Below are 27972 nucleotides of genomic sequence, written 5' to 3'. Positions count from 1 at the left end.
CCTAATGATAATGGACTCATTTAGCATATATAGATCTGGGGACACTTTTGCCTATAGAACGCGTCCTACAAATCAGCCATAAATCTCCACTGATGCAAGTTTTTCCACCAACTAGATCTGCTCAGAATTCTCTTTATGGTGTTTAACAATAGCTAGAGTTATCATACACAACAAGTAAACCTATAACTACCTGTGTGGCTTTAATTGTGAACCAGCAAGCTTGTTGATCCCATAAAATAACATCTTAAAGAAAAGCCAATTATCTAAAGCTGGAGAAAGTTCCCTAACTGGCTCTCCAGCTAACAGCATAGAAGATGATCATTTAATTGACTAACCAAATACAAACATTAGCTCAACCAATTAATAAATAGAAAAAGCATCAATTCTACTAAAACCTTTGTGTTTGGCAGACATTCCACAATATTTAAGTGGACAATATTATAACTCCAATTAAGGTTGCCTCATCCAACTTTTTGGTGACCATTTGGGACCAGGTCTCGTCAGTTCTATAAAAGCCATATCCTACAGTCTGACAAAGTGGTAGTACCAACTTTTGTACTTCTGTAGTCAAATCTTCTGTAGTCAAAAACAACCTCTCATCATGTGAAAAAGAACTCTGGAGTCTCAACTAAATGGTCTCTTGAGACATTTGAGATAAACCAGTTAGCCTCATTTCTCAAGAGAGAGCAGTGGTGTTAACAACAGAGTACTTCAAACAGCAGCATGAGTACAGTACGTCATCCTACAATTTTACATCATGGTAATAAAAAAGAAAATCATACCCAAAATAGATATGGCTAGGCTATGGCAAAGAATGCCAAGTTTGTATAAATTTATAAGCTAAGCCATAACACTTTTTTAAAAATTGACACCTTCTTATTCCCAGTATCCTACATGCATTTATTCTTTTCTATTACTAAGGTACTTTGTCAGAAGTATCAAAAGTATTAGTGTAAGGAATATGTTGATTATTCAAAATTCACTAAGACTAAACCTCCCCCCTGCCCATATTAGTAATAGGGTCAGAAGGCAAATATCTGCTTTCCCTAGAAGAAAGCCTTCACTGCAAGGTTTAAAGTTCTCCCTTGAATCTTTTAACAGATTGATAAAAGAAATTCCCATTGTATCCCCGTAGTTCTCAGGATCTCATATGACAGTGCTAGGAAAAAAACTTGCCTGCTTGCTATTATACCCAAACAAGACTACAGCTCAACACACTTCTTGCTCATTTGCCAAGAAACGCAGCCATGTTCTGTTTTTCACTGTAGTAATGATCTCATCTCAGGTGTTGGCTACATGTATTCTTCTGTTTCAACAGTGTGTTTTTAACTGTCCTGTTTAACCTTGTTCCTGATTTTACAAATTACTGGAAATTCTCTGTAGAAACCAAAAGATTACAGATCTAATATAGTAAAAACTGAAGTGCTTAAACACTAGTTATTGAATTTTAAAAATAGTGACAGAAAAAGTTGACAGTTTTTAACCTTTTGCAGTTGGAATGATGTGGTATCTCAACCGTTTCCCTTTTATAAATTAATGAGCACACACATTAACAACTTACATTATTTATGCCAAAGGAGGAAAGCAGTAGGTTGGATAATTCAAACTGAGAAATTCAAATATGCCACTCTTAAGCCTGAAAACAAAAGCCTGAACTTATAAAATGGATATGTGATCAATTCTTTAGTCATAATAAACATTTTGGAGAGCTCATCGTATGATCAGACATCGTTATAAGCACTATGCCTGTGCTATTTAATCCTCTCAACCCGGGTGAGGTAGTTACTATTATCCCTCTTTTGAAGATGAGGAACCTGAGGCATGGAGAGTATGTAACGCTTTACATATAATTTGCTTAAGAAGACACATGGTAGAGCTGGCATATACACACAGCCTGGCTCTAGAGCCCACACCTTCATCCTATACTGACTCTTTGGATAAGAAAAGAATTCTTTTGTCACGTAAACCTGAGTTCACTGCTGTAACCAGACTCTCATCTGGCTGTTGCCTGGAATTTTGTTGACAGACGTGGGATACAACAGCTACAAAACTATGATTACTATGCATGTGAAGTACTATTCAGAGTACTTACGTGTTTTCATGGAATGTACGTGTATATATGTGCACTAGTACCACTTACCTTTTACCTGTATTTTGGAAACAATTTGTACTGTAACACTTCATTGAAATGACAGTGTGGCTTGGAAGAATCCAAAAACTTATTTTAGGTCATGCCAATTATAGTTCTTGAGCTTGCCTTCTGTAAGGGAAGATAACTCTGATCTGTATTTGGTAGAATGATTCCACCTCTGTAACAGAATACAGTAATAATGATAATAATAATAATAGCATTAGTCTGTGTGAGGTGAAAGCACTGGTCTTTGAGAGTAGGAGTTATTAATTCCAAAATACCTCATATCTGTTTCATACATTGGCTAGATATCATCACACAAGGCATATCTGAAAGGATTACATGATAGGAAGGATATGTGTATTTTGATAAAATAGGAGCTGTACATGAAAAAACACCTTCTACTGTTTTCCTACTGTTTTTTCTTACCTTCATTTGGTTTCTTTCTAGCAAAAACATCTAAGAATTTAATTTTTCCAGCATTTTACTGAACACTTCACCTCTGATAAAGGAGTTTGTCCAGGATAATGTTTCCCTTCAGTTTTAAAAATGTAATTCCTCAACTAGCTGTATGTGTGGAAAAGTTGTGTATACTTTCTGTAAAAGCTGTCTGAACCATTACAGAATTTCTACACACACACACACAGATTCCATAAAAACAAGTTTTTGAAATGTGTTGCATGAACCACTGTAGAAAGCACTTATTAATTCTTTTAAAATGATGTGACTTTTAAGACAGTCTTTTTCTTGAGAATCATCACAACTAAATGTTTGTGACATAGACATAGTTAGGAGGAAAAACATACTTCACTAGGTGAAATCACAAACAGTTGATGGAAAAGGGGAGAGGAACAGAAAAATTCAGTAAACTGACATTTTTTTAAATGTAGAATTACATAAAAAATATTCTAACATTTGAAAAATAGAATGTGTTGATATCCCCTTTAAATGACTGTGGAAGGTAGAATAATGACCCCCAAAGATATCTGGGTCCTAATACCTAGAATATGTGAATGGTACCTTATTTGGTAAAAGAGATTTTGCAGCAGTGACTAAGTTAAGGCTCTTGAGATGGAGAGATTCTTCTGGATTATCTGGGGAGACCCTAATGTAATCACAAGTGTCTTATAAGAAGGTGGTAGAGGTAGATTTAACTACAGAGAAAGATTATGTGACATAGGGAGAAGAGAAAGTGAAATTAGAAGATGCTACACTGCTGGCTTTAAAGATGGAAGAAGAGGCTATGAACCATGAATGCAAGGAATGCAGCTCAAGAAACTGGATAAGGCAAGGAAATCGTTCTCCCCTAGCCCTGAATGACTGACTATGGCCCTGCTGACACCCTGATTTTACCCCAGTGAAACTGACTTTGAACTTTTGACATCTAGAACTATAAGAAAATAAATGTGTTGTTTTAAGACACCAACTTTGTGGCAATTTATTACAGAAGACAATTAAAAGATGATACAAATCTTCATCCAATTAAAATCTACTAACCCTCCACAATTTATAGAATTAGTTTACTCTAAACTCTGTTAAAAATAAGATTTTAATCATATATCTCAAATAATGTTTGCTTAATAGAGACAGAATTAGTGAAAACCAACATAAAATTTTAATAGAAGCAACTTTTAATTTATTAAAGCAATTTTAGGCAATTTATTTGCCAACTGGGTATCTTCAACTGCAGTGTAATTTGATAAAAATTAAATCTGAAGAATAACGAACTACTACCATGGGAAGAGCTATAGTAATTGTTCAAGAGTAACAGAGTAGTTGAGTAGTGACTCTATTTTTCTCCTCATTTCTCTAAAGATCAAACCAACATGTGATCCAGAAATAGCATTGTTGAAAAATGAAACAGCAGAAGGGTATGAAAAAACATGGAGGAAGAAATAACTTTTTGTTCAATTCTTATTGAATGTAAATACATATATATACACACACACACACACACATATATATATATATATATATATGTATATATATATGTATATGTATATACATATACACACAAACACATACACACACGGGGGGGTGCCAAAAAATGTATACAAATGGACACTTTAGTCAACGTTGCTCAAGCAGTAGTTCGCTGTAATCAGAAGTGTCTGGACGCTGATGGTAACCACTTTGAGCACCTCTTGTAATTGCAGAAGTCAATTTTGTTCACCTTTGTGTCCCCGAGACCCAGCAAGGTGTCATGCAGTATTTATTAAGTAATAAACGCCTTTAGAATTTGTGGAAACTTCTACCCCACATTACTATTCCCAATATGTGAGGTGTCAACAGCTGTTGTTCTTGCTGTTATCTGCACCCCACTTCCAAAAGCCTATACTTTTTCCGCTACCAGTCTCCTGGGGGCTGAGAAACCTGATAACCAATCTTACTAGATCTGTGCCAAAAGTAAAAGAACACTGGTTCTAAGTGAGGGTCTGATTAGCATTACTTGAGTAAAGTCCATCTATTGGGCTGCGCCCTGAGTACTGAATATTTCGTAGGGTATCATGCTTCTTTGTCTGACCAGCTAGAAGCCTCTTGCCCTGAATGGGATACTAGAAAAACAGAAGAATAAAAATGGATTTGTGGTCTGTATTTTAAAATATAGAACGAATACGTAAGATTTTGGTTATTTGAACTGCCTACTCCTCCGACCTCCTCTCTCACACAGAATTGATACGTACGTGCTCCAGCCCATCCTCACCCTAAGCTGAGCAGCAGGACATGAAATATAAGGAGTTAAAGGACTCCTGTGGTTTCTCTATCTCTGTTCCCTTCTTCACACAGAGCTTGGAATATGCTTTCTCTAGTGAAAATGTGATATACAGCATTTATATATGTAAGTTACAAATAATATATTTTAACAACATTTCAACAGGTTTTACATGCAAGGTACTAGGTATACAAAAGGCAGTAGCATTCAGGGACCTTAAGGAGATAATTATAAACTGGGATCAGTGTTGCCAAGGAAAATAAAGAACTAGAGTACACAATGGGAATGGAGGAAGAGGAACCTCATTTAGATTGGATAGTTAGCTAAAGAGAGAGATAATAGTGTTTCAGTCTCAGACAAAGGCATGGGGAGTGGCAAAACGCGTTTTCCAAAGACGGCTACAACAGCATCTCCTGTCACTCTTTTAGAATCCTGCTAGTCCCCATATTGGGAAGTGGAGTCTATGTCCATTCCCCTTCAACGTGAATGGAACTTTGTGATGGCCTGGACCAAAATAATGAGGCAAAAGTGATACTGTGTGACTTTTGAGACCATAGTAGGAAATTTAGGTATAGTTTATGAGTAATGGAACACTACTGAAGCATTTTAAGCAGGGTAGCTTTTGATCCAATTTATATTTTAAAGATCACTCTGGCTGCACGTGAAGAACAAACGGAAAAAAAGGCATTAATGTTTGACAACTAGGTACTCCTCAAGGATAAAATTAGTAAAATTAGACATAACTAAAATATAATGGTTTCACTATATAAGGGATAACACTAAGCCCCATGTACAACTTGAACATACAAAAAGAGAAATGCCAAGACATTGTTATGTGCCTTCTGGTGTAAGGCAACAGACCGGAAGTACACCACACACCCTGGGGTGGGGGGTGGGAATTCAAACCTGAATCCAATCAAGCCTAAATCTAGCCACCAGAAATAGACCAGAGCAACACATTAAATAACACCAAGAATATATAGCCTGCCAAATCCAGAATGTGGAAAATTCTAGATCACAAATTTGATACACAAGAAAAGAAGGGGAGGTTGTTACACATAAAAAGACTCAAGAAACATATCAACCAAGTGCAATATGTGGACCCTGTCTGGAAGCTGATTTCAACAATCCAATGAGCAAAAGGACATTGATGAGGAAATTGGGGAGTTTGATCACTGATTAATATTAAAAAATTATTAGGGGTTTGTTTTCGTATAATAATTATATTGTACATATGCTTTAAAAAAAAAAGAGTCCTTCCTTCTTAGTGATACATATTTAATATTCATAGTTAAAATCATATGTCTAGAATTTGCTTTAAAAAATCTGGAGGAAGGCAGTCTAGAGGAAACAGTATGTGCCATATGTAAATAACTATCGAAGCTGGGTGATCGTACAGAGAGAGGGTTTAATTACATAATTATCTTTAGGTTTTTGTCTGCTTAAAACTTTTCTTAATACAAAGTTTAAATTTTAAAAATTTAGTTTACCTAAGCTTTCCAAATCCAACCAAAGTGAGACAAACTCAGGGATGAATGACAGACTAATGACTAAATACAAAATCTCCTCAAATGTTTTGCTTTCTCCTTAAAGAGCATACAATACAAAAGCATGTAAGTTAGAACAGGGGATTTATGAGTGGTGGTTAGGCAGTGCCTCTAGCACTGCCTGGGGGAGAAGGGGCCTGACATATGTATGTGAGTGCCAGGTAGAGACAATGCATGAGACTTTGCAGCACTGAACATCCAATCAACTATCCTCACTCATCAAGCAACCTTCTGACTACAATCTGGCCTCCACTGTGGCAATTTTTTTATAGGAGAGGATTATTTCTAATGACTTATCAATAAATTGCCATTCCAATTTATATATCAGCCTCTTTTGAGTTTACATAGAGTAAAGCAGTCCATAGAGTCCAAAATCAAACTTCCTAAATAATTAGCAAACTAAAAAGCCCAGACTTTACAATCTGATGAACGTACCAAAATACTGTTAACCTTTCACCATGGACCTTTCTCTGTGTTATTATACGTCTTTCACATAATAATAGAGCTATCCACTGTTACTAAAATATGCACATTTGTAATAGAAAATAAATTTCAAATGTAAGAATAATTACCATTCATTGAGTAGCTACTATTAGTACATCAAGCAAGCACTAAATCCTTTGTATACATTTCACCTAAATCTTAAAACTGGATGGGGGACATGTTATTTCCATTTTACAGATGAGGAAAATGACATAAATGACCTATTCAGGATCACGCAGTGAAGTTGAGGATGGAGCCAGGATTTGAACCTAGATCTGAAGTTAAGCCAAAGAGCCACTTAAATTGTTTAAACTAAATAGATTCTCATGGATTTCCATGGTTAACAAACCCAAAATACAATCTCCTGCAGTACGCATTTGATAATTTGAGTACCTAGTGAATGCTAGGTATTCTGTTAAGAGCTGCGGGGAATATACACAGAGGAACCTTATACACGCATCCTATTCTCAAAGAGATTTCATCTAGGAAAAAAAAAATGTTTTTAATAAAAGACAATTACATAAGAGTAGAAAGTGATAAATGCCATAGTAGAGATAATATAAAATGCAATGAGGATTCAGAAAGGGGAAAGATGAGAATTTCAAAAGAAAAGACACATAAACTTCTCAAACAACCTATTTTTTTAGGTTGGCTTGAACTAATGGATTAGTGTTCTAACTGGTGGATATTTCTCTTTCTAGAGAAAATAACACAAGGCCAAGAAATAGAAAGCTAGGCTCTACCACCAACTAGCACTGGGACCTGGGCAAAGCCCTCAGCTGCCTCACTTAAAAATAACACAGGCACCAATTTACAAGAGGTTATTTCTGTACCTGAACACAAAGGGAGATAAAACATTAATTAAAAAAAAAAAGCAGAATAAATTATCTCTAGGGTTCTTTCCTCCATTTACATAAAAAGTCTACTTGGAAAAGTTAATATGCTACAATTTTTAACTTATATTCAAGTTTGGCCAAATATTCAAAATTACTAAAAGAGAGCCCCTCTGAGGTCAAATTAGTATTTCTACTGCATAGATCAACATTTTTAAGTGAATTGAAATTTCACTCTGCTGCTTAAGATCCCCCAGGTACTCCCCATGGCCTACAGAGACTGACTTAGAACTTATAGAGAGGACATATGAAGTCCCCTAGCATAACTGGATTTGTAGCCCCCAGCAGTAACTGACTAGGCAAGGGATCTAGTTGCATCTCTACTCAGCCTCTGGGGAAGCTAAAGAGTGTGGAGGAAAATATTCTTGAACACATGTCGTGTACCAAGCAGTCCAGACACAAATTACAATAAAGTATAATCTTATGAGGATAGGGATTTTTGTCTTATTATATTCACTGCCGTACTACCATCACTTGGAAGAAGGCTGGGCGCATAGTGGTTGCTCAGTAAACAGTGGCTAAATGAATAGACAAGTCCCTGCCCTCATAATATTTACAGTCTAAACTAATGCTACCATAAGAATTTATAAACATATTTTTAGGTAATAAATATAAGCATGTTTCATTTTTGTGGGTTCTTTAAATTTTTATATATGAAACTCCAATCTGAGTAATTTAACAATATCTGACCGGAAAGATTCCCATAACTGGTGAACATGATTAATAAAAAAGATCAAATCAGATACTTACATATTATTCTGTAGACTTAATAAGACAATCAATATGATAGCTTAACAATACAGAAGAGTTTTCATAAAAACGGTATACTTATTTAGGTGTATCTTATAAAATTCATAGAATTAGTGATTATTCCTGTCACATATAATATTGAAACATCATCTTCCTTACTGAGAAGTAGTATTTTCCTGGTCTATCCAGGCCCCCCAAATCAGCATGGTATTTCAAGATAATCAATGAAATTAGAACATTAAGCGGATAAGTTCTTTGGACATAAAATAGAGCAAGAAGGGGGATATTAATGGGTATTTGATTAGAAAAGGACAGATAAAATCTACAAACTTATTTCTGGCCTTCAGGAATACTAAAACTTAATTTTTTCATATTCTCTAGGAGTTAAAAAAGTAAAATTCAGCTAAGTACCAGAAATGTAACTGTATAAAAACCATAGTAATAGCTGTGATTTACTGAGTAGTTACTATTAGGTTGGTGCAAAAGTAATTGAGGTTTAAAAGGTTAAAAATCATTGCAAAAACGGCAATTACTTTTGTACCAACTCAATATATGCCACAAAACAGTGTAACAACCTTGTTTGTATTTTACCCTTTAATGTTCACAATTCTATCCCAATTTTACAGATGAGGAAACTGAGACATACAAAAACGTTAGTAACATACCAAAGATCACAGAGTTAAGATCAATAATTTAAATACAGCACCAGCTGGCTCAAGAGACCTACGTCACTTGAGTGCCAACCAACTGTCTGTGCTGTGCTGTGCTAGGCTAGGCTATACACAGCTATTGCTTCTGTGGCCTAAATCCAACTCCCAAGTTTAAAATATTAAAAACAAAACAAACAAAAAAACACACCACTTTAAAAAATGGTACAAGTCCCATCAATTTAGAGCTTGATGATAAACTTATATTTTATAGAACAGAGGATAAAGTAAAAGTTATTTCATTTTGAAACTCGTCTCTTAACTGATTCTCACTACTATAAAAAAGAAAAATACTGCTCAGTTCACTAGCAGAGACATATTCCTTCAGCACAAAAGTTCCATAAAAACTAAAATGCTATCCAAGCTGTCATCATCATAAGATTAGAATTAGCAAAGGGTACAGGTACTTTGAGTGACTAGAAAGAAAACAAAAGCCTACCCTGTCCTGAAAGACTAAAAATATTTACATGTATCAAGAGTAAGAAAGATAACACAACTTAAAGTTGCAAAACTGCTTCCAAAACAGTAATATACTGAGTTCTCGGTAGGAATCAGAGTAATGTTCAAGTGCTTACACCAATCAATTCTGTGATTTTCCCAGGTATGAAAGAAGAACACACTAAAGAACCCCTCTACACTCTGGTTGCCCCTGAGGGCATGTGTGTTGTGTGTGATGACATACAGGGCACAAGCAGGGATGAGAAGATAAATACTAAATGTAGTCTCAGAGCTCAGGAGAGCTACAAGACTTTCCACTAGGTTTCAGGACATCTTCCACAGAACAGACATCAAATGTTAAAAAAATTGGTGGTATTCTGGAAAACTTAATACTTCAGTTGATTTCCCAGGATAACAGAATGTTCCCTGTTATCTATTTAATGTTCCCTATTTCCTCCCTGTTATAGACGGAAAAGGGCAATTGAGGGGTGGGGGGGGGAGTGGTATATTAAAATAACTAAATAGAATGCTACAAAAATTAGACGTACCTCTTGCTGATCAAACTTTTCAAGCTAAGGCTGTTAAAGAACTACTACTTACCCAATCTAGTAAATACTTTCTGCCTCATCTGATCCTGGCCACTCAATTCTTGAAACCCTTTCTTGGCTTTTCTACATTGTTTTCACTGTTTTAGCCAGACAGCTCTCTCAGCTCCTTTGCCGGCCTCTTAAATGACTATTCCTCCAGAGAAGCCTAATCTGCGATTTTCTATAAATACCCCAAATGAGCGCACCCACAATTCATAGTGTCAGCCAATACTTACATATTCTAATGATTTCCCAAACTCTAGCCTCAGCCCAGTTTTCTTTTCTTGAATACCAGACCTGGATATCCAACCATGACATTCCCACGTGGATGGCCATAAATAAATACTTCAACTTTTACTCAATTCGTCTCACCTCACTGCAGACTTGCTTCTCTCCTGCTTCCCTATCTCAACTAATGGCTGACCAAGTCAATCTCCTTACCCCTCTATAGCTACATAGCTCACTGTCAACTCCTATGGATTCTACTACTTATATCTCCTTTGAATCCAGCCTGTTCCACTCTATCTTAATTCAAGCCATTATTCTTGACTAAATTACGGCAATTAACCTATTACAGTTAAATGTGAGGGTCTCCAAGACCTCCCATCCATTTCACACACACACACACACACACACACACACACACACACACACACGTCTCCCACAATTCCAAAACTTCCTCCATATTTCAGCCTGAGTAGTTAATCTAAAACACAAGCATGATAATAATTCTACAAGCTTAAAATTGTTCCTTTGCTCAACATTATTTAAAGCAATGGCTTCTAAAGTGGGGTACAGGAAGAAGTTAATTTTCTCCTCTTTCACTTCTATTTTTGTGTAAGTTTTATAATAGATACACACATGTAATTTATAAATATACATATATGAAGGAATATGCCCAAAATCGTTCATTGATATGGATACCACATCAAAAATATGTGGAGCCCACTAACCTAGAGGAAAAGTACAATCATCTAACATGACACATAGTCATCATCTGGCCCTGGACTAGACTAACTTTCTAATCAAATCTACTTTTATACTATAACTGAGTTATGCCAAATGACCTGAACTTTCTAATCAGCATAGGTCACCTCTGAAGCTTTACCTCCCCACTGTCCCACCTTCCCATCAACTCTTGTTTGATCTTTAAGGCTTAAAACAAACATAACTGGCTATGTGAAGCTTTCTCTGCCTTTCCCAGGTGGAGGTGGGCACTTCTTTTTCTGTGCTCTCACACACAAAGGACGTCTCTATCATAGCACTTAGATCATAGTACCGTAATTTCTTGTTTACGTGGTTGTCTACTCATCTTTGTATTGCCAGGGCCTAGCATGACTCATGACACAAATTAAGTGCTTAATGTTTGTTACAAGTGCTCACGAGGCACAGTGTTAGGGGATAAACTGTGGCAACACCTTAGTTACCCAACAGAATCGAGAGAGTAAGTGCTCCTTGTTTTGCTGAGGTTTGGAATGATGATCAATTTTAACTTTTTAATTTTAAGATGTGCTTACATCACGCATCTAGTTTTCAGGTGTTGGTAACAGGGAGAGATTTTTAGAAAGCCAACACTTTATCATCCACTAAATTCTAATCAATTAACTGTCAACAGTGTCAACACATTCCGAAAGATGTCTTATATAAATTCAAATGCTAAGCCTCAGTGATTCTGGTCAAACATGGCAAATTAATTGCACACATTTATCTTCCTTTTCTGAAATTCCACTGAAATGAAAGTGAAGAGAAAAAGAATGTATAAACCCATAACACCAAAGAATGGAAGTGACACCAGTGCGTAAGTTATTTTAACAGTTTTGAAAGAAAGAATAGTACCTGACTTGGCAAAGCCAAGGAAACTATAAAGTACCTGCAAAGAGGGAACGATCTGCTGGCCAGAATTTAGAGGCAAAGGAACTGCAGAAGAAGGTATGAGGTATGGGTCTGAAATTGGAGAGTTGATTGAAAGTTTATCATAACAGAGCAATGAGAAACCCCTCCGCACCCTCCATAGTGAAGCAATTACCTTTTCCAACACCAGAAGACAAGGGTAAGGCCTAAAATGGGAGCACTGAGAAAACGGCTGCAAATCAAACCATGCTGCCTTAAAAATCCTCTCCTTCATGATTTTCAGATTACAGCAGGTACTATGTCTCCCAGGTAAACAATGGAAAAATATACTTACCTTGCTCTCAGAATGCCAAAAGATGTATATATTGGAAGATACCGTGTTTCTCCAAAAATAAGACCGGGTCTTATATATATTTTTACTTCATTAAGGCTTATTTTCAAGGAATGTCTTTTTTTTATGTAAACAATCTACATTTATTCAATTAGTCATATCATCTTCTTCTGGAACATCGTCATAACGTACTAAATGTGTCCATCTGGCTGACAATCTTAACTGGGGCTAATTTTCTAGAGAACGGTAGTTCTCTAGAGAAATTGAACAGTCTCAGAGAAAAGTCCAATAATGACAGAGAACAGACCTCTACTTACTGACACCAGGGCCCCAACCAAGAAAAAAGACCAGTTCACTGCCTAAATGCCTGATATGAAGCCCACTGGTGACAGGCCTCACTAAATCACAAAAAGCTTCCAATCAGCATTTTAGTATCTCACTCTTATACGTAGCTGAGGCTCACCAGATATTCCAGGAAAGTTTCCCACATGAAAGAAGAAACTAAACAAACAAAAAAGTAACATTTTTGGGAATTTAGGGAATAGAAAACAAAACTTCAAAACACTCCAAATTTCCTCCAATAAATGAGATGTTGAGAAAAAGAACTTGGAAATTAAAAATTACGTGGAAGTGAGGGATATAAACAATAAACGTCTAAGTACTGCTTTGTCTTGTGCACCTGAAACTAATAAAATAATAAAAAAATTACGTGGAAATTAAAAATCCAATAGAAGTATTAGAAGATGAAGTCAAAGAAATTTCCTTAGAAGGTAGAATAATAATAATAATAATAATAATAATAATAATAAAGTAGGTAAGACAAAAAGGTCTACGATCCAACTAGTAGACAGTTCATAAGAGAAAAATACATATAAGATACTTTTGAAAAATATAAGAAAATCTCCCAAACTTAGGGGAGTTGACAGATTGAAAGGACCCAACAGTGACCAAAAGAACATACAATAAAAAAATAAAAAGCAAAACAAACAAAAAAACCCACATCCTATCATCATAAAATTTTTGAACAGCAAGGAAAAAAAAAAACTCCTAAAACCTTCCAAAGTGGGGGAAAGTCATACATGAAGGAATCAGAAAAAAGCAGGCTTCAACAGGAACAGTGCAAACTAGAAGACAACAGATCAGTACCTTCAAAATAATGAGAGGAAATTACTTCCTGTCTAGAGATTTACAGTCAGTTAAAGAAGAGTGAGGCAGGGAAGACACTTTCATATATTATGTCTCAAAAATGTTACCTCTTATTTAGCCACTTTCAGATAACTACAGGAAAATGAGCTTCAGTACAACAAACGGGTAAACCAAAAAAGAAAACATTGTCCAGGAAACAGGAGCTAAAATGCCACCCCCCAAAAAATAAATAAATAAATAAATAAATAAGGGAAGGTCTAGTATGAGGAGTACAATGTATGCCTAAAGAGTAACTGATCCATACTTAAGCTGGAGAGCAGAGGGCTATAGAGTTTTAAAAGTTAAAAAAAAAAAAAATGAAATGGATATACTGATATTTGAGCATTTGGAAAACATCCATAGGTACTCAATGTGGTGTAGCAGGCAGAATTCTAACATGGCTCCCAAATTACTGTCCCCTGGTGGACACTTTCTGCACGGAACTCTCCCCTGGAGCGTGCGTTGTGCGTAGAAGGGTTGAATACGGTAGTAGGATGGGATTAGGTCACTAATCTGTTAACCATCAGTTCATCAAAAAGGAGGTTGTCCTGAATGGCCCTGACTTATTTAGGCAAATCCTTTAAAAGAAGATGAAGCACCAGAGAGGGACTCCTCCAGCTGGCCTTAAAGACACCCTCTTTGAGTCCTATTGCTGCAAGAAACTAAATTAAGGAACAACCACAGGAGCTTTGAAGAAGACCTTGATCCAGAGTTGAGACTAGTCCCAGCTGCCACCCTGACTGTTGCCTCATGACAGAAGATCCAGTTAAGGTACCCAGATTTCTGACTCCCAGAAACTATGATAAATGGGTGTTGTTTTAAGCCACTCAACTTGTGGTAATTTGTCACACAGCAATAGAGAACTAATGCGATAGCATGTGAACAAAATAAGCAGAATAAATAACTTAGAAGGAAAACATACTTCCTCCAAAAGCATAAAAGTCGGGAGTCAAAGCAATGTTGGGTAGTTTTAAAAATAAGAGATTTAGAAATGCCTGAAAGCAGAAGTCACTCTGAATAAGAACTGGTAAGACGGCTGAAAGTAATCAGGTTTAAAGAGAGAGAGAGATCAGTTTCAAGTTGTCCTGGATCTTATAGCTTATAAAAAATAGATACGAGGCTCAATCAGGGTTTTTCTCCTCAGTTCAAAATTCTCATTATTACAGGCAGGAGGAAAAATACTTCAAATATCATTGAAGCTTTTAACAAAGAAGTTTCCCACATGTGTAAGCTTCATTTATCAAATGCAATGACTCTTAAAGTAAGGTCCTTGAACGAGCAGCATCAGCATCCCCTGGGAAATTGTTAGAACAGCAAATTCGTGGGCCCTACTCCCAGAAGCAATGCATCAAAAATTCAGGGTGAAGCCCAGCAAACTGTGTTTTTAACAAGCCCTCTGGGTAATTCTGATGCAGGTTCAAAATTGAGAACCACTAATCTAATGTTAATTTCTGCCACTGCCCTGCTGTGCTCTGATCTTCCTTCTGTAGTCAAGAGTCTAAGCATTTCTAAACTTACTGTATCTGACCTAGATTAAAGTATCACAGTCACTAGCACATGGTAGGAGCTCAAAAAATGTTTGCTAAATAAGTAAGAGATTAGGCTTCAGCTGTGTTTCTTTCACCAGAAGGTTCGTAGAACACAATGGATACAAATGTCTTCAGGCAAGACATGTTCTCTTCACTTTCCCACAGTCCCCACCAGTCCCTACAGCCTTCTATCTTGTGTGTTCACACATGTGCTGCCCAGCCAATGATAGCACTGGAGTTTGGGACCTCTGGGGAAAATAAGTCAGGAAGAATAACAATTTTAAACTTGGATACAATATGGTCCAAACTTCTCTCACTAATTCTAGGGAATCAAGTAACTTACAGCTACCTCATGATTAAGAAATTGTATACAATGGGTCCTTCCACTTGTGGGTCTCCTGATCCAGCATTAAGACCTAGGAAATGTGTTCCAAGGAAACATCTCAAGCTTTCTTTTTCTGGTCGAAGTCTTCAGAGAAGTAGACCCTGCCTACTTAAGTCTTCCAGAGGCTCACGTGCCCAATAACTACAAGAGCAATTAACAGAACTTTGACTAATGGAATTTACAATTCAATATCAATTCTATACCAAGCACATGTAATAACATCAAATAATTTATGAAAAAGACTTCAATGTATTCAAAATATAATACACTGAGCAGAGATTTAACTACAGTAAAATTAGAATGCAGTTTCTTTCAGAACCATTTAAAAGGAAAACAAGATATATTTAATGAACTCACCACAAAGATACTAAGCTTGCACTAAATTAAAATTTTTGTTTTCACTACGAGGGGTTAGATACCCCTCTTTAAATGAGTCTCTCTATATATGTGAGCATCCATTTAGAATCCCTGAATTAACAGTTAAGAGTCCTAAGGATCTAGCATATCTTCTGCCATTGCAGAGCTGCATAACTTCCCATGAGTGACATTTTCATCCGTAAGAAAGCGATTACTACTAACACTCTGATACCTGACAGCAGAACCACTTCTTACACTTAAATAAGAAACCACTTTTGCTATTATTAGAGTAACTGCTTCTTTAGCCAATTTTGAAAAGAAAAATGAAATAAAATGATATAAGCAAGTTACAACTGATACAAGTACATCAGTATCTATTTGCAGGAAGAGTGAACCTGATAGCTTTGCACTGTAATATCAGCATATTTTAAATACCCCAACCCTCAGAACCGAAGAGTAGTTCTAAAACTTAACATATGCATCGTAGAGAAACGAAAAGATTCAAAGACTCAAAAAGAAAAAAAAAAATTCACTTACCTTCGAGAAATAAAACATAGTAGCACTTTAAAGAATTTCCTTCAAATCCTTGTGTGCATACACAGACATATTTTATATAGTTGAGGTCATAGAGAAGATACAATTTTGCATCCTAATTTCTAATTGATCACTGCACCATCTTTGAAAACTTTCTTCAGGCTAACTCCCCACCATATGAATAGGCTATAGTTTACCCACAGATCACACACTAATTACTAAGAATATACTAAAACACCAGCAAACAAAACTAAATAGCAATATTGTCATTAATGTGCTATTATTTCCCTCATACTAACATAGGTATAGCAATAAATATCAACTTAACATTAATAAAATACTAAATGAAAGCAACAATGAAAATAGACAACTGAAATTAGTGGAGTAGCGGGGGAAAGCAGCCTGCAAGACTTAGAACTATTTTTTTTCTAATCAGCAGAACCTCAGCACAGAGTTTAAGGGTGACTTGGGAGATTTCCCATTCAGCTCAATGTATACAAATCCCTGGCAATACTGAGTAAACAAGAGTAGGTGGAATCCTCATTCTGTAAACATCTCAGGAGCTGGCAGGGTGATTAAGCATAGCACATGAATTTTAATGTTAAAAGCCATGTGATAGAGATTCATAACAACAGAGTAAGGCAGAAAACAGCAGTTTTACAAAATAAGCAAAAAGGAAGTATAGAAAGGTAAAGGGATAGGCTGCACACACTCAAATGTTGTACTAGGTTCAAAATAATTGTCCTATCTAAGTTTAGTATGTACAGACTTACTTCGCTTCTATGAAGGAAGACCGACTGACAGAAATGTTCTAATCTGAGTACTTTGAGCTCTTTGATAATCAAATCCACTTAAGATAATTTCCTAGATACCATTATTAAGAGCCTAATGGGGGAAACTGAAAGTAACCAGGGCAGAAAATTCTAACTCACAAAAAAACACATTATTCAGAATAACCCTCTGAAACTTCTTACTTACAAATACTTAAATGAAACAGAAGATAGTAACTGCTTAAATAAGATCAAGGTGTACTTAAATGTAAAGGAGAAAGGCTCCAACGATTTACCTAGAAAAATTACCAGGAAAATAATTGGTACATCTCACTGAATACTCAATTGCTAGGAATCAGGATATCCTGCATACTAAAAATGGGGTCTAATTCCCCAGAGCCTTTCAACTTATACTGCACATGTGTACTGTACTATGAACTAGGTGGTTAGGTACATTTAGAGGACCCCTAGAGGTCTGTACCAGAGCTGTGGCTCTCAGTTCATTTCTATTAAGGCTCTCCTACTCAAGATAAGGACAAGTTAGGAGCCAGCTGTTCTGTGGAGTGGGGTGGGCTGGCGGAAAGTCAAAGACACTCTCTTTCACAGCTCTCTGGACTCTGAGGCATGTGAACACATGGATCCAGATGTACCAATAGACATGACAAAATAAACATGACTTAAAATGACCTTATAAAGTAGTGCAAGCTGCTTTGGTTATCTGTGGTTTTTCAGTACAGTTTTTTGTTTGAGTTTACTTTCTATCTAACTCTTGTTTGGTAAGTTTACAAAAACCCTCACTTCTTACAACTGCTCTGCCTTGAGGAATTTGTGGCAACCCTTTTCTAAGACAGCATGGAAATGCTTCACGTTTTATGGAAGAGCATTAAAAGAAAATGTCCGTAAGCAAAGCTGTTTTTTTAAGCTAATATTAGGTGTTAAGGGGTTAAGGTGATTTTTTTAAAAGACAGAAAGTGCAAAGGTAAATTGTTCTAGGAAGAGAAAGAAAATATTGACTAGGTTGCTAAGTTTTTTTTATAAGTAATTTTATTTTCTGATACAAGAAGGAAAATATTGACTTTTTGCCTTCCTCCAGCAGCCTACATTAAAAGAGAAGGTATTTAAGTGTAAATGAAATTCCGTTCTTAATTGAGTCAAATATTAGTTTAACAAATTTAAAATTCTTTTAGCTGTACAACAGCCATACTGGGTTCACAATCCAATACTGTTAAAAAAAAACCTCATGAGAACAAATAGTTTCATTTTTTCCTTTGCAAGGTCACTAAAGAGACGCCCCTGCAAAAGTAATTCTAAATTATACTTACCAGCGAAGTGAGATTTTTAAAAACTTTTTCAAACAAGATGAGAAATAAATAAAATACAAGTGGAGGGAAAAGGCAAAGCACAAAAAAGACAATATACGCATGTCAATAATTTTAACCTTTTCCCTCAAAAATGTTGCTTAAAACAAGCAGCATTGACTCACCAATTTCAACTTTTTCTCAGATATTTTAGTAGGGAGCATAGAAGTGACCAATGTGTTAGACTTATGCTGAACGGAGAAAGAAGAATCAAACTCCAATTAAGAGCATAAGTTCACTAATAAATCTGTCTCTTTTAACAGAGTGATAAGGGGTATCCTAATTTTATAGTATATGGAGAGGTATACTATAAAAATTAAGGGGTTTTTTTTTTGCCTAAAATTAAGATTCTAACTATACAATTTTATTCACCTGTTAAAAACCACTGTATGATTAGCTTTTAAAAAGTTTTACCTATTCCTGCAATGCCCAGTCAGTAATTTTATCTCAATCCTTGTTGATAGGCTAACATCTATATAATTTTATCACATGGAGATATATTTATATTTTGAAATAAAGATATTTAGTCAGCCTAAAACTTTACAATGCCTCAAAACCACTAAATTTTTCAAAACTTAACAGATAACTCTTTCTGATCTCTAGGGAAATCTCAGTTTTTTCCATGAACAATCAATCTCATAAACTACAGGGTCATTTTACTGTGTAAGCCGCAAGTCATAAGGTATTACAAATATGCAACACAAACAAGAAACTACACACTTCATTCAAGTACACAGATCCTAATTGAGAAATAAAGCTATTTGAAGTGTCTTACATTCAATCATTTAAAAATGGTATCAGGAAACACTAAATATTTGGAACTCATTTTCCCTACTCTCCTGACAACTTAGTTGGACTAATCCTAAATAACATTTCACCTAAACACCAAAGGTCTAAAAAAAGTAAAAATCACATGGCAGTAGGGAGGTTGAGAATTTTGAGAATTAAGCACCTTTTTTCATCTGAGACATTCACTTAAAACTAAACTGAGTTTACAAACTATGTATGAAGACAGTTTCTTTTGTCATTCCCTTAACTGCCATGAATAACATTTCAGGCAGGAAATTCACCTAAATCAATTTCCAGGATTGTCTAATCCCCAAAAAGAAAAGTCACCTAGTCAGATTCATATTGTGACTTCATTTCAAAATTAAATCAATAAATTATTGTACTGAACCAAAATTAAGCGAGTCCCTTAAACATACCCTTTACATATTTACATTTTGCAAAGGATGTTTTTTTTTGGATATACACTTGTTTTCTTATGATAGGTTTACAAGTGTGTTGTGAAAGTTTAGTAATTCTGTTTGAGAGCCAGTAAATCAAAATAAAGAAATAAAATTACAAGTGAAAGAAATAAAAATAGGAGCAATAGGATGTTTTTTAAAAAGATTAATGTCTACATAATGTGACCAATCAAAACACCATAATATATCTTGTTTTTAAGAATTACATAATGATATCCTAATTTGCTACTCATAACCACTATTTCATTCTTATAAAAACCTCAGGCCTGAGCCAAAATCATCATGTATATGATATCCATTCGGTCTCCCAAATGATCCCAGCTCTAATGCTTTCTCCGCCCAAAAGTTAATTTACATACTTAGTGTAACCAACATTGACTAGTTTATTGTCTTACTAAGAACTCTGCACAAATACTCAAGTACCATAATCTTGATTCTCCTCCTCTGATTCAACTTGTATCCTGCTGAATACGTAACAATTCAAAAAAATTTTCTTTTCTTTTCTTTTTTTAAGTGTGTTTTTCCAGGACCCACCAGCTCCAAGTCAAATAGTTGTTTCAATCCAGTTGTGGAGGGTGCAGCTCACAGTGGCCCATGTGGGGATCAAACCGGCAACCTTGGTGTTGTGAGCACCGCACTCTAACCAACTGAAGCTAACCGGCTGCCCCCATTTTCATTGTTGAAACTCTAGAATAGGATCTAGTTTTTTAAAAAAGACATTATAAAATATCTTTAAATAATAATATTCCTACATCTCAGCATGATAAGACAACTTGCTATCCCATATAGAGATCCTATTACCTGTTAGTTGAGAGTGGATGACCTACCCATCCCATCACTACTACATTTGGAAAAGAAAATTTCTCCTCCTCCAACCTTTTTGGGGGGAGAAGGGGGACTTCAGATGAACATGGCCAATCCCAACATGGCAGCAAACAGAAGTTAGGAGGTAAGGAGGAAATTGCAGAAGCAAAGTTAGGGAGATGGCAGTTTGGGGGTGGGAGTGGGCTTATATTTTTTCCACTACTTTTAAGTGGGTAAATGCATTATAGCCAAGGGAAAAGCCCTGAGAGTCCATTGCAATTATCCCTTCCTGTATCAGTAGGACAAAGGAAAAGTGGATGAAGTCACAAGGATGAAAAGAAGAGCAAAAAGGAACCAGTTAAAAAGGAACTCAGTATAGGGAACAATAGGTTATAGACTGGGGGCAAGCACAGTTGGAAAGCGAAAGGGTGACCTTGCCCATGTATAGTGATATGTTACCTCGAGAAAACCCTAAAAAAAAAAATGAGTTCTTTCAAAATTTCAATAAGAGTGAGGTGGGCTCAATTATTCCATTAACATATACAAAAACAACCTATTCTCATGAAAGTTCTCATCACAAAAAAAGAAAAAAGAAAAATTGTAACTATGTGAGGTGACAGATGTTAATTACACTTGTGGTAATTATTTCACAATGTATACATGTGTCAAATCATTACATTGTATACCTTAAACAAATACAATGTTATATATCACTTATATGTCAATAAAACGGGGGGGGGGGGTGTTACCTATTCTCAAAACATGCAAACTCTTCTTCTACTCTTCTTATGGTTGAGAGCCTCCTAATATATGTTGATAGATACAAAATTATAATTCTGTTAGTTACGGGAGAAATAACTTTTCAGCTTATAAGACAAATGTTATTGGCAACTCCTAGTACCCTTTGATTACTTGCTTGGTATAATTTTTAAAATGTTCTCACTCTTACTTTCCACATAGTTTGTATGACAGCTAGAAAGTCCTTTTTAAACCCAAACTCACTGTTTCATGGCCCATCTGAGTGAGCAGCTCTGCTAGGAACATACCATGCCATTTCCTACATTTTTACCTCTGCACATGAAATGCCCTAATCCTGAAAACGTTGTGCTTAGACAACCTCACACAACTCAACAACATCCCTCCCCTCCCTCCGCCCTGGAATTTTCCAAGGACTGCCCAGCTATCCACTTCCCCTACATAACCAAGGTTCATTGCTCTGGCTTGGTGCTTCCACAGGACACAACATACAAAACCAAATTTTCGGTGATTTATAAAACTGTTTTCTCACCCTACTTCCCTGACCCTTCATAGCCTGGTAGCTACTCTGCTTAAAGCCCTTTAGTGGTTCCCACAGCCAAGAGCAGTGCTTTTCAAATTACCAGTTGCTACCACTGGATTGTTAAATCAATTTATTGAGTTCCAATCATCATTCCTTCTTAAAAATAGAATAGAAAATACCAGAATGCATCACACAAAGTGTATTATTTTGTGACATTTTATCATTTATATACGTATTCACTAGGTGGTGAGGTAAAAACATGTATCTTACTATAATGGACCATTGCCAAAACAAGCTTGAAATACACCAGCTTTTGTTTGGTCTACAAGGCCCTCTAACCTGGCCCCTGCATAAGACTCGAGGCCTATCTCTTGCTATACCTCCAAAGAGGCAAGTTCATCATGCCAAACATCTTTGCAGTTCCTTGTCTTAATACAGTCAGTCACACTGTTCCCCTTGAATGGCCTCTCATTTGTCTAGAAGTCCCACCTATACTCATCTTTCATTATTTAATACTTATTACCTCCTCTACGAAAGCTTTTTTATCCTTTCCTCAGCAGCTAATGCCACACAGAGACACACTACGTACCTCTACGAGGAATTATAACCTACATTACAGCCCTTAGACATTTCACTGTACTTCTTAATGTTAGCTTTGACGGTCTTCCAAACTTCCAAACTACAAACTCTCTGAGGAAAGGAGCACATCTTAGCAGTCTCTGTATCAGCCGCACTGAGCTGACGTACATGCCATATGACAGGGGTTCAAAACTGGTAAAATGAGCAAATAAAGAATTAAGGAGTTGCAGCTAATTTCTCTGATGTTAGAAATGATTGCCTTGGCAACAAGGCCCATTCATATTGCAGTGCTAGATCAAGATTTCCTCATTTTTGCTACAGTAGCTCCCAGAAAGCAGCACACAGTAGCCTAAGGCAGAGGTGTCCGCTTCCTCTCTCAGCAAAGAGGGGACTCAGTTAAGTTTGCAATGAATGCAGCACCCACTTTCATGCTTCAGAAAGTTATCTAGGGAATGCAGAGAAGAGAGTTTCCAAAGGTTCCCACAGGCAGGTGAGATAAATCAGAGACAGCATTATCAGACCTCATCAGCAGGGAGAGTCACATTTTATAAATAACTCTTAAGGGGGGCGGGGAAAGGGTTTCTCTGTTCCCTTGTGGATGGCACTAAGTTGCCAATATGAGCTAAACAAAACAAAAGGTAGCATGAAATAACTCACTGAAGTTACTTGGTTTCTGTTGCCTACTCTAATAGTTCCAAAATAGCTACTGACTCACTGCTCTCTTTAAGAAATACTACTTGAAGGGCTGGGGGTCATACTGACGGGGGCTCCTCACTTTGAAGCTTTCCAAAGACTTTCTCTTACACACATAAATGCTCTAATTCTTGGGGGTCTGATGCACCTCCTTCACAAACTGATGATACTTCAACTGCCTTCACTGTAATTAAAAACAGTGCAGGCAGCATCCAAGATACTTTGACAGACTCTGCCAACTGTCAGTTTCAGCTGTTCTTTTCCGTTTCCACCATAGTTCATAAACCATTACAGGAGCCACAGATTTGTTTCTGCCTAATCACTCATTTTCTTTAAAAAGATTCCTTTTGCTTAAACTTTGCCCCTAGACTTGCAAATATATATATATATATATATATATATATATATATATATATATATATATATACCAAAGATAAATTCTTATTCTAACAGTCAAAAATATGTGAAAGTCTTCACTCACAATATTAAATTGTAGACACCTGTCAGAGTAAGGTAATTTAGGATTGCCTGGGTAAAACATTTCCTAACCTGTTTCCCTTTGTTTTAAATAGGTGCAAGAGGCTATGCTTATTCCACACTTGTTAGGTATAAACACCTACCAAGTGTAGAAAACTTCCACAAATGCCTTCTCCGTATGCTCTTCTCTTCTTCCACCTATCCATCCTCTCTTGACAACTCAGCCGAAACAAGTCACTGTCCATGAGAGCCATACCTCAAATATAGGCTTTCAGAAAAATAATGCCATAAACACTCCTTTTCCTCTCCAGTCCACCTTTGAGACTTTATTAAGAAAAGGGCAAATAAAATGGTTTATAAAGAAATTTAATTACACCAATGTATCTAAAATATGTGCTATGTGTGGGGGCTATTTGCATATATTAAATACGGTCACCTTAGTATTAAGTTCATCCCAAATTTCCCTTGGTAAAATGATGAGGATTCATGCAACTTAAAGGCTGTGGAAAACCAATTTTCTTCCACGATACTACCACTCCACAGCCTGGAAAATGCAGCCTTCCACATGAAAAACTGCCAGTTGATTATTTTTTCCTCTGAAATGTTTTAAACAGAAGAGCTGCAGATTCTCAAGAGAAGCCATATTTCAATTGTTTTGAATAATAGCATTTTTCACTATTTTCTCTTACTAAAATTGGTGCAATTCATCCAAAACATTTTCCAAATGTCATTGTTTTCCAGCTTGCGCGCTTAAAAGCTGCTTAGAGAAAACAATCTCTCCATCTGAAAGATTTATTTCAATTAACCAATTAGTAATCGCTAAAAAGGAAAGGAGAAAAAGAAAACAATTCACTTTTATAGACTGGGAAAAAAAAACTTTTAACTCATCCAAGTCCTTCATTTTACAGATAAGAAAACAAGTCCGTGGAGGTTAAGTAATTTGCCTCAGACCACAAAGCTACTAATAACAGCACTAGAAATAGAATGAGGTATTTTAATTGCTCTTAATAGTACCCTAAATCATCCAAGTTATATATGTTCTCATCAGTTGTCATTTAAATTGTAAAATTACTGCTTTTTTTTATTAATTCCTGATGAAGGACTCCTACAACATATGTTCTACATTTTCAAACTTGTTTCATTTAATAAACTTCAAATTCTAACTCCAACAAATAAAGGTACTACTGTCTAAGAACTTTCCTCTGAAAGTTTCAAGAAAATAAGTTTAGAGGTGCACACCCCTAAAGTGTCATAATTTTAAAAGCACATACTTTCAATCACCATCCCTTAACTATACTTTAGATATGTTTGTCCAACCACCACAAAAATAGGGAAGGTGGGTGAGGAAATTCTGGAAGTTCCTCTTTGACAAAAAGCATCAATAATCTGTAAGTGAAATGACTAGATCATTACTCCATTAATAAATTATGGGTTTCTGACTTAAATTAAGAAGTCACTAACATTTTATCAAGTTACTGTGTGAAGAGTTAATAAAAGGTTGGAAAATGCACTCTTGGTTGACTTTGGATCTGAAAGAAGGTGAAGAGCTGACCCTGATAACACAAATTGAAGACCTGAGCTTAAAAGCAAAAAATAGAGGTGAACATGTTCCTTCAATAAAAAGCCCTTTCCTGTTCAAGCTCTGATCTATCAAGTGCACCCGCCCTGTGGAGGCCACATCAGTAAGACTTTCAGATTTTCGTTTTAATGCCCTAATAAATCAATTCTGCACTTTTTAGCTTTGGCTACTCAAGGGCAAAGCAGAGGGCAAAGAGGGCAACAATTTACATTGGATCATTTTCAAGTACTGTAGTCTAACCACTCATTAGTTTACAATTGTTTCTTTGTGCAACTGATTGATTATTCTCAAAGCACTAAGAGAATGCAGTACTGTATGTACTTCTCTGAAAGACACCGGCAACAAAACCGAAGACAACATGATTTTGATTACAAACTGATGCGGCAGTTTGAACAGTAAAACACAAGCGTGTTTTCTTAAACATTGCTTCTAAAATATTCTTATGTTTGTTTCTTAACTATGACCTCCGGTATCACTCTACAAAAAAAAAAAAAAAAAAAATTGTTAAAAGGTTAACACACCTATACTTTTAAAGTATGGCCAGCTTAGCAAGGTGGCAAATTTGAAAACATAAAACACAATTCCAATCCACCACTGATCAATAACACACACACACACACACACACACAAACACACATACACAGATTCGGAGCTGTGTTAAGCACAAAAATCCTTACCCCATTTTGCCCAGTGAAAACTTGCTCTGAAGTTTCTGCTCTTATGCTACGGAATAGAACTTCCAAAGGAATTTCTCCGTCTGCTATTTCGCAGTTGCTTTTCCACCCCCCGAGGTCCTTTTCTGGAGGTATGTGGCAATTCAATTAGTTCTCTTAGGTAAAATGATTTCTCTCTCGTAAATACCAAAACGTTCAAACAAAGGTGGCATTTGCTTATGAGTTAAAATGCTGCGCGGAGAAGACAGCGGTCAACCCTATTCCACAAAATGAGTCTATGAGTCGGAAAACGCAGAATCCAGCTTCACCGAATCCTACAAAAAGAGTTCCGTGGTCATTTCGCTCACGTCCTCCTCCACAGTCAGAGAGCCAGGTAACTCGGTCTTTTCGGTGCTAAGGCTGCAGGTTCAAATTTCTCTACCACACCAGGTCCCTGGGGGTGGAGCGTGCAACCCAATGCGACGTGCACTTGAGAGATCCCTACGAGAAAATAAAAATCCTAAAAGCAGTAATGCCACTGCTTCCCTGCGCTCACATTAGAAAAAGCTATATAGAAAAATCTCCTCCAAGTGCAAACCCGGCAGCTCGCGACGTGCACGGCACTCCACATTGGAATCTGTCTTAAATTTCTCCTCTCTTAAGACTCGCAGCAGAGAGGAGGTGGGGAGGAGGAAGAGAAGGCTGGGCAGGATCGATTCATTCTCCCGAGAATAAACGGAGCCATTTCCAGGCTGGCAGCAGGCTGGGGGCGCAGCGCACACAAGAGAGCAGAGGGAGGGGGCCCGATCCCACCTCCCTCAGCCCCTTCCCGCCCCCCGCCGCCGAGCACAATGGAGCCCGGATCGCGCCTGGCCCTTCATTCGCGGCTGCCCCCTCTTCCCTCCTCTCTTCCGAGCACCGCAGGTCGGCGGAGAATGAATGAATCAGAGAGCCAAGCTCCACGCCGCCCCCGGCTCCCTGCGCCCTGCTCCGGGGCGGGCCGAGCAGCGGAGGACTGGGCTGCAGGATCGACGGGCGCTAATTCCACGTCGGGAGCAGGGGAGCCGGCCTCGAAGCCGCCGGAGAGCGGCTGCTCCGGTGCCCCCACCCCTGCTCCTCGCCTCTCACGCTCCGCGCCGCCGCCACGCGCCGCCTCCTCACACTTCCATCACCGCCCGCCTCCGCCGGTCTCCAGCTCCCGCTCAGCAGAGCAGCGCCGACCCGGGTGGCCCTGAAGCCCGCTGCTGCCTCCGCCTCCACCGGCCGCTCGCAGAGCGGAGCGCGCCCGTTCCCGGGTCAGCGCCGCCCGCGTGAGCCGATCGCGGCGGCAGAGCTGGCTGCGGGGGGGTGGGGGTGGGGGACGGGGCGGGGAGAACGGGGGGCGAGAGCTGTCCCTCCCCCTGCTCGCGGGAGGGGCGGGAGGCAGCCGATGCCGCGGAGACGCGGCCGGGCGCCGGGGGCTGGGTCGCTGACAGTCCCGAGAGGCCGGTGGGGCCCTGCGCGCAGCAGGAGGAGGCAGCAGCCGCGAGGACGGCGGGAAGGCTGGTGGTCAGCAGCCGAGCCGGCCCGCGTGGGGAGCTAGTCGGGCCGGCAGGTCCGTCAGTCCGTCCTTCCTTCCCCCCTCCCCTAGTGGCTGGCGGCGGGAGCACTGTGCGCTGTGCTGCTCCGCTGGCTCCTGGCCCCGCTCCCGGCCGCCACAGCCTCCTCCGCACCCCACACCAGGTGCTCGCGCTGTGTCTCCATCCTCCCCGCAGGAGGACCTTTAAATAGCAACGTCAGCGCGCTCTTCTCCGCACACTCGTCACCCGTCGCTCACGTCACCGGGGTGCGGGGGATGATGTCACGCGGCCGGAAGTACTGCTAAATTAGGGAAGGAGCAGGGGGAGGAGGACTCGGCGAGCTCCTCTGTACCCACCTGCTCTCGCTTATCCTTAAAGGCCAAAGCACAGGAGACAGCCTGAAAGGAGCTTGGAGAAGGAAGCGGCGGCGGCGATTTCCTCGCAACAAATGTGCCAAACGCGAGTGAATCATTCATAGCAACGGTACCGAAGTGTCAAGCGGGTGATATCCTATCTCCCACTCCCACCTCTGTTGCAGAAGCATCCCCAGGCT

The 27972-nt window shown here is 38.0% G+C and overlaps 1 protein-coding gene across 2 annotated transcripts in view; it reads right to left on the bottom strand.

Annotated features, from left to right (window-relative positions):
- The window catches only part of HOMER1 (homer scaffold protein 1), a 117254-nt gene extending 89638 nt beyond the window's left edge, over positions 1–27616 (bottom strand). For both annotated transcript variants that reach the window (XM_019728184.2, XM_074328799.1), the window contains exon 1: positions 25885–27616. In XM_019728184.2, the coding sequence (XP_019583743.1) occupies positions 25885–25889 (5 nt within the window). In that variant the 5' untranslated portion in view covers positions 25890–27616. The remainder of the gene's footprint in view (positions 1–25884) is intronic.
- Positions 27617–27972: the final 356 nt, after the last annotated feature.

The sequence above is a fragment of the Rhinolophus sinicus genome, linkage group LG03 (genome assembly GCF_036562045.2).
Source record: "Rhinolophus sinicus isolate RSC01 linkage group LG03, ASM3656204v1, whole genome shotgun sequence".
NCBI classification, from domain to species: Eukaryota; Metazoa; Chordata; class Mammalia; order Chiroptera; family Rhinolophidae; genus Rhinolophus; species Rhinolophus sinicus.
The sequence above is the reverse complement of the archived record's forward strand: the minus strand, read 5'-3'. Positions and strand labels throughout refer to the sequence as shown.